This window comes from Centruroides sculpturatus, unplaced genomic scaffold, assembly GCF_000671375.1.
Source record: "Centruroides sculpturatus isolate CEXI.00-Female unplaced genomic scaffold, Cexi_2.0 scaffold967, whole genome shotgun sequence".
Taxonomy (NCBI): Eukaryota; Metazoa; Arthropoda; class Arachnida; order Scorpiones; family Buthidae; genus Centruroides; species Centruroides sculpturatus.
In genome coordinates, this window is record NW_019385089.1 from 205068 (window position 1) to 213814 (window position 8747).

Below are 8747 nucleotides of genomic sequence, written 5' to 3' on the forward strand. Positions count from 1 at the left end.
TTACGGATTTAAATAAAATTAAAATATTTATATTCTTTTATAAATATTATTTTTATAAAGCGATTAATTCGAAGATNGGGGTTTTTAAAAAAAAAAATGGTAAAAAAAATCAAGAAAATATTCGCTAAATTCCCTCAAAAATTATTATCATCATCATCATCGTCAAATTAATCAAAAATTTGATATTAAATTTAGATAATCTTCATCGTAACTTATAACGCCTGAGGGTGTGGAGTTTATTGAACTGTTCTCTGCGTATCCCTAGATTTATTAAGTTAATGGGATGTTTAACAAGTCTTTAGAAAAATCTAATTTTTTTTTATTTTTTTGTTATAAAAAAAGAATTAATTATCTGCCCCAATTCGGGCCTCCGATTATGCCAGATATTGTAGATAACAATCTGATGTAGGGTAGTAATTCGGTTCTTGAATTCTAGTTCAAGAATCGTGTAAGGAAAAGTCTCTCTCCCCTCGTCCGAAATCTGGGTGAGATTTTATAGATTATTTAAGCTTTTATACTGTTATATTTGGTAAATTAATGGGTGCTGTAAAAATGGATTTCCTTTTTTTCTTTTGTAGAAATTTAATGCGTGTAGAATGAACTGCTATGGGGGATAAATACTGCTATAGGAATATAAGGCTGCAGAATGCATTGCTATAGGAATATAAGGCTACAGAATGCATTGCTATAGGAATATAAGGCTACAGAATGTATTGATACAGGAATATAAGGCTACAGAATGCACTTATATAGGAATAAATGCTACCGAATAGCTATAGGAATAATGCCAAAGGATACACTGCTATAAAAATAAGCTATAGTAGGAACCAACTTCTATAGGAATAAGTTGTTGTAGGAATTAACTGCTAAAAGAATAAACGGTTACAGAAATGAATTTTGTCGTTATGAGAAATTAACAATTGAATTTTTCTTTTTTTTTTTTGGCACTTACTCAACATTTTTCGCAATGTTTTTAAAACGACTTCTACGTCATTTCGTTGTTCTCCCCCCTCTCGCACGTTTAATTTCTATTGTTTATTACGACATTGTAGTTACAATGTCGCAGTATGGATCATGTCAACTCGTGCATACACAAGAAAGTTTGTGCAAGATGTCAACATTCATGCGTTATTTTCCTATTAATTCGGGCTTCGAGACACGTTAGAACATCTTAAAATTGTTGGCCTACGACACTACTTTTGCCGAATTTGCGAAGGGTTTGGCCTTGTTTTTTTAATTTAAGGCTCATACCGTATAAATCTAAACTTTCTGAGTAAAATATTTAGAGGTTCGAGCTGGATACAAGACGATGTGTCAGGTGTTAAAACAGTCCTTTTTACTGCAAAGTAGGAAAGTGGAAGCTTAATTACCGTGTGTAATGTCGGAATTTAAAGGTTTTTAAGTTATAGAAATCACAGAAAACGTATAAACGAGGGATGCATATGATAAAATTCTCATCTTTCAATAACGTTTAACGAGCGTATAGTACGTGACACGCGCTCTAAACTCTCACCCTCTCAATGCAGGAATTAAGTATACGACTTAGAATTAAGAACAGGAGAAATTCTATTCTAAATATTCGACTTTAAAGTGGTTTTTTTTAAATTTTATTTTCTATTTATTTTTTTTTATGGGAGAGTTCGACGAACCCTTAATGATCTCGATGAGTTTTTAACCAATGAGTGACTCTTCTCATATAAATTCCGTGTGTTGTAGTTACGTGCACTTAACTTCATTGAATTCTGGTGTGTAGAAGGGCGTTAAAATAAATATATTTTGATGTTATTTACTGTAATGTTTCTGCTGCTCGTTGGTCAATTCGTTGTTGATGTTGGAGTTTGTAGCTCGGGGGTAAGATACACGCAAAGTGAATAGTGTGTGTGTGCATCGTTTCGAGTGGTCTGCGGTTACCATACCTTCGGGATATTCGGCAAAGAGAAAGCAAAGGCTATTTAATATTTGATACTTTACAGTTTGCCATATGGGAATTTAATTAAAAATTTTTCGATCTGTCCAACGAATTTACTCCTACACGTCTCCATTGATCTGGCCATTTTTACGGTGTTTTCTTGTACGTTTAAGGTGTTAATTTGTAAAATATAGTGTAAAATCTGTAATGGTTAAGAGTAGAATTCTTTAAACGAGCTTCGACCTGTAACTTAGGCTCGTATGCTAGCCTAGTATAGTGGAACCTCAAGTAACAACCCCTATTCTGCGTCCAGTTTTTATAGCCTACCTTTGAATAACGAACACCGGCAGGAGACGTGTCCGTTGTTCAAAGGTGTACGGTCCAACCTGTCAACAGCTCACAGTTTTGACTGTACTCGGGATGCTGGTAATGTGAAGAACTTCAACACGAAACCATAAAAAGCACCCTGTACTCATCCCCTAAAATAAGGAATATTAAATCCTATGCCTTCCTAGTAAGGAAAATGCTACTTTACATCGAATCCTTAATGGAATGTCTCTAAATTACAGCAAAATCTACGAGATGCCAGATGATTCCAGCACAATCTACCATCTTGTTATCACTCGCAGGCCCGACAGAACGTTTATTTACCAAGATCTAGGCTACGTAATTAACATGTAATTACTTTATTAACCAGTAAATACTATTAAATTAACAATTTTACTGGTTAAAACGGTAAAAAACTCATATTCGAGGGAATAGTAAACGTTCATTAAACTTTTCTTCTCCATCAAACACGCTAATTCTGTCTACATTTGTAGTGTTCTAGTGTTTAATATAATACAAACGACGACGGGCCTTGTTATAAAAATAAGAATTTTCGACTCGTCCTGCTTAATTTTCTCAATTTGTCGTCAATGGCCGCGATTCGGGACTTAATAGGCATGCACATTCTGTCGTAACGTTTAGTTCAGCCACACACACTTAACCCCATTGTGTATCCGTTCCGCTCAAGTACTGCAAATGTCGAGTTTATATACAGCTAGTTCCAATCTCACTCGCCCAATTTAAACTTATACCAAGACCTTATTTGGTCGTTATAAAAGCTTACCTTTTCAAGGTCGGTTGATTTTTCATTGTCGTTGTTCAAAGACCATTCATTACTCGCATCCTGTTTCGAGCCATTGGATGAACGTACAGTACATTGAGAAAGTCCGTCCACAGAAAAAAATAATGTACTGTGTATATAATACTACACTATAATACTTTGAAGGGCTCACAATCGCTGAATACTTGATGACTTCTCTTAGATTGGTTACGCATGTTAGGATAATTTGATAAGCTCTCAATGGGATAATCGGGGGGTTGCATTTCTTCGCTTGTAAAGGGAACCAAACACTAATTTACCTGTCGAGATTGGTGTAGGGATGCGCTTTATACTGTTTTTTTTTTTACGTATTTCCCTCGGTTTTTATGTATAAACCGTCCGAGTTCGTGTTTCGGAGTTAAGAAGGTGGAGTGTAGCCTCTCCTCCCGGCCTAGTTTGCTCTTCCTAGTTTTTAACTTTCTTCTAATCGATTCTACAGTGCCTGGAAGGATTAATCATACCATAATTAAACCCCCATATAAATTTATTTGGGGAGAAATATAAAAAGATACACTTTTCTGCCGTACAAAAATAGGAGATTATGGAGTTTGTAAACGTTCTGTATGACCTATAATCTGCTTAAATGATCACCAGCAGGTTATTAAGTTATAAACAACACAACCTGTTTAAGTTAGCACCCGATTGTAAGGGAAGGAACCAAATTAAACAAACAAATTTCTTAAGTATAAGCGACTTACATCCTTACAAAACGAGCGGATCTTTAGAGCCTGCGTAGAATCGAAGACAGAGCGAGAAAGTAGCGTGTTAGGGGGGTTATATATATTTTTTTAATTTAGAAGGCCTTCTTCGTTTAATTGTTTCCCGAACGGAGTTATCAAGATGGAGAGCGAAGTAAGGATATCAATCAAAGCTTTGATTATAAGGTACACACTTGGTAAAACCTGTTCGATAATGTCTCTTTTAAAGTTATCCAACCCCTCTTTTTTTGTGTTATACGCTTTAATTAAGAATGGTATTCCTCCGAAGAAAGAAAAGGCACTGTTCATGGGCCAAAAACAACAGTCGAAAATTCTCCTGAGCCCGTTTGGATCCCTTATCTACGTTCGTTAATTGTAGGGATATGTGGAATGATACACTACATCCGACACAACGGATGAATGTATTCTGACTAGCTGATAAGTCTTCTAATGAGTAATGAGTCTATTCTGAAGGGGAACACGACCCCCCCCCTTTCGTCTATCGTTTCCCATACACTTGTGCTCGTATTGTAAATGTCGTAAAGGTTCCTGAACTATGCTACACTTTCGGGAGTCGTTAGGTTCTGTTGGAGAAGGGGGGTAGGTCGGAGTTGAGCCATCTTTCTAAAATTGGGCTTTCTTTGTTGCTCTTTTTTTCCTCGATTGTTAGCCACACTTGAGAGTTTTTAAGGTATAATTTGCTTAAATTTTTTTTACTGTGTTTTTAGGGTAAATTTTTATGCTTTTTTAAGGATGATTAAGTTTTATCGGGGGCAGTCCGAGTGACGTCTCTAAAATCGGATATTTTAAAACTTTTTTCTCGAATAATTAGCTAAATTTTTAACATTTTAAAAAGATTATACGTATAAAATTGTTTAATATTTCCATATTTTTTTAAAATTTAATNAAAATTTTTATTTATACTAAAAATATGCACAAAAATTTGTTTGATAATCGCGAATTTTGAGGGTGAAAATTCCAACTTAACAATTGAAACTACCAAGCAGACGTAGCTTTATTTCTTCGTTAGTTTAGTTGAAATTCTTAAACGACCTCTGACCCCCATTAAGGAAACATTAAAAAAAAAATTCAAAAATTACATTAAAATTAATTTAAAAAACCCGCACTTTGAGAGTAGAAATTTCAACTGAACAATTGCAACTACCCTGTGAAGTTAGCCTTATTTTTTCCTTAATTTAGTTCAAATTGTTAAACGACCTTTGACCTTCGTTAAAAAAAGGAAAAAATATTTAAAAATGCATAAAAATTTGTTCAAAACCCCCCCTTAAAATTAATCAAAAACACTCATTTCGAGGATGGAAATTCCGACTTAACAACTGCGCCTATCAAGCAGACGTAGCATTATTTCTTTGTTAATTTATTTGAAATTCTTAAAAGACCTTTGACCTTCGTTAAGAAAACTTTAAAAATTTTCAAAAAATACATAAAAATCTATTTCAAAATCTCTTATAATTAATCAAAAGCACGCACTTCGAGGATGGAAAAATAAAAGGAAAAAAAAATAAAACAGGTTCAGTTTTAAGAATCAAAAGTATAAACACGTGATTATCCTTAAACTTAACCTTAAACACCACCAGCACAAAAAAGAAATAATAAATAAATAAATAAATAAAGACACAAAGTGCAAAAGAGAAAATATAAAATTGTACGAAGCACATTACCGTATTGTTTTTACGTGTTTTTTCATCCGTGCTTAACACTGCATGCGTATTTAATGACCTTATTTTGACAGCTAATTACTGTGTCGGTGTACAATTTATGCCACGTGACTTGGAATTAGATATAAAAAAAAAAAAAAAAAGGAAAAAATACTTCTGACAATTAAACGTTTTCATTTCATAGCACGTGCTCACTGACCTTCATTTAGAAAGGGAACCTTTTATTTCTAGTAACTTTATCGGTGTATATATACATACAGACATACACACACACACACACACACACACACACACATATTACCTGGTAACAAATGGCGATTTTTTACCATTTTTTTGATTGATTAATTGATCGATAATTCTACCATAATGACAGGCCATAAGCATTATCAAAGGGTCATTTGTTTACCGGGTGTTTAAAGTGCGGTTGTGTCGTTTTAAATACCCTATAATCAATGGGTTGGTCAATTGGTATCATCGAGTGCACGATAGTTTAAAGGGCCTATTTATTTTTGATCGATGTGTAGTGCATTCTTGTGTTACGTGGGGTTTAAAATTCGTAGAAAATTGGGGTATTTTTTAAGTGTTTTTCCCTTGTTTATACTCGTTCCTTTCGTTTCTTCCGTATTTTAAGTGTGAATTGTGATTTAAAATACTCAAAAATGTATAAAAGAAGGATATATTTTGTGTAGGATTTCGATAGGCCCTCCCGTTATCACAGGCCCTTCAAGTGTCCTTCTATGAATAGTTCCTTGTTATGGTGATGGAAACGTTTATGGTAAGGACCTCTAACAAGTTTCGATCCCATAATACCTTGATTTCCGCTCTCACACGTGTTCTTAACCCGTAACTTAGGCCTTTATCGTGGCCCCCCGACACGTGGTTTTTTTTCCTGTTCCACTCCATAGGTGGTTATACTTAGCAATATACTTAGCAATACAGCCACCCATAGAGAGGTACTGTACAGGAAGGACACGTGTCAGGGGCCTGTAATTGCGGGAGGCCGTGTCAAGGGCCTTTAGTGGAGTCTCTATTTCGAGATCGAAAGTTGTCAGAATTTTGATTGGCCCTTGTAATTAAAATTTATTTAAATAATATCAATTATATTAAGTTAAAATATGTATAAACAATTTTAAAATAATAAAATTATGAAATTATTTCTGATAAATGTATTAATTAATAGTACAGTAATCAGACAAACAGTTAGAAAAATGCTCAAAATTATGCAAAAAAAGAGGCATAAAAGTTAAATAAAACATTAAAAAACGATTAAACAGTTTAAAAAGTATAATATTATAAGCTTAAATACTTAAAACATTCTTAAAATCAAGTAAAATTTAAATTTCTAGGAAGGGCCTTTAAGCTTGGATAGGCTAGAAGAAATCGAAATTACACAAAAAATAATTAAAATAAACCGGATAAAAACAATTAAAACTTAAAGAAACACAATAAAAAACATAAAAATGTAGATAATTTAAAAAATTCCTGTAAAATATACAAAAAAAAACACGTGTTTCATAAGAATCCTTTAACCCTACACGAGAAGACGGTTACACACACGCGAAAGGGCCTTACTTAAATGCAATTAACCGATTTAAAAAGCTGTTTAATTATAATATCGGCATTAAATAAGTTTAATTTAATAATTGGCCTTATAAATCGCCTACAGATAACCCAATCATCCACCGAAATCGGATGATAAATTAGCCAATTCGACCCCCCCCATTAAACAATTAAAAAAAAAAAAAGTAGAAAACAATCGAAAAATCTTTTTCACCTCAGTACAATATAGACTTGAAAGATAGACAGAAAGAGAGAGAGAGAGAGAGAGGGGTGCACGTAGGTGACGTCAGCAAATAGACACCGCTATGTGATTTTCCAAGCGGAAATTACGTCTCAAACAATGGTCTAAAAAGACAAAGAATGGTAGGACACATCGCGTGACTATGAAGTCGAAAGTTGTTTCTAAGAAGTTGAAATTATTTCACTTATTTTTTTTAATAGTTTTATGTTGAATGGGGAAATGTGTGTGTGTGTCTGTGTGTCTGTGTTGTCTGTATAGGTTCATTGTTATTGGTAATGGTTGTTATTATATATTTTGCTTTGGCATTTGCTTTAAAGAGCCACAACTTTGATGAGATGTTTAAGGATCTAGTCATAAAATCATTCGAGTATTATATATATATATATATAAATGTATAAAGAAACAATATATTTAAANAAACAGCAAGAACAACAGCAGACTCAAACGTCCCAAGCACATCCCATTAGTGCAGGTAGCCCAGGTGCTACAAGTTCATTCTCGGAACCAAGTCCCGCACCTTCGTGCGGTGGCATGGGCGCGGAAGGACCTGTTTCCACTCATTCGATAGTCAACATGACAGGTATAGACTATGGCGACGGAGGAGCACTCACTCCTTTGGTATCTCACCACGCTCCAACATCAGTCGGAGGAGACGGTTTACCACTGACATCCTTTCAAGAACTGTTTTGAATCTCGTCAACAAAGTGAACCCCACACGAAAAGAAAGAACAAAATCGAAGGTTGTGATTTCCTCATTTCATTCCTCTATATTGGAAATCACCTACTTATCTTCAAACAATTAGTTCGAGCTTTGAAAAAGCTAAAAGAAAAAGAAGGGACTGAAATCTTCGACTGGTTCTCACTCAGAATACCCCCTAAAAAATAATAAACATAATAAAAAGAATGTCCAATTCGTGACTGACTATGCTGTATGTACAGTATATGTTAATGTTAATGTGTACGTATTGTTTATGTGTGTGTGTGTGCATGTGCGTGTATCTCCCACGAAGTGTCTTTAGCCACTTTTATTGTACGTGCAATAATTAAAGGCGGGAAAATCGTAAATGTTTCTTCTTTTTTTCTTCTCCTCCTCCTCCTCCTCCTTCTTCCTTTCTATCTTTATATTCTAATTATTAGACACGTTACATAAAATAATTAACACGTAATTAACGAGACGTGTATATAAACACCAGGAAATATTAATAAACTATCGTGTTAATAGCGTGATACATAATACAATTAATTAATGAAACTATCTTAAACGTAATATAAATCTAATTTACGGATTTAAATAAAATTAAAATATTTATATTCTTTTATAAATATTATTTTTATAAAGCGATTAATTCGAAGATTGACGTGAAATTTTAATTACAATTTTTTTTTTTCTTTTTTAATTATCGAAGAGGAGTTATAAATATTTCTGATGCTAAACTTATCTCTTTATCGTTTACTTTTAAGTAAGAGACACGTGACGGTCGACGTCATTTCCGCGAATCTTATAGCCCCACCA

General features: G+C 33.8%; 1 protein-coding gene across 2 annotated transcripts in view; it reads left to right on the forward strand.

Moving 5' to 3' along the window:
• The window catches only part of LOC111634513 (LIM/homeobox protein Lhx9-like), a 36145-nt gene extending 27763 nt beyond the window's left edge, over positions 1-8382 (forward strand). The window contains exon 5 of one of the 2 annotated variants that reach the window (XM_023379311.1): positions 7726-8382. In XM_023379311.1, the coding sequence (XP_023235079.1) occupies positions 7726-7924 (199 nt within the window). In that variant the 3' untranslated portion in view covers positions 7925-8382. Of the gene's footprint in view, positions 1-7651 lie in introns of both variants that reach the window. The other variant, XM_023379312.1, reaches the window with a different exon arrangement.
• Positions 8383-8747: the final 365 nt, after the last annotated feature.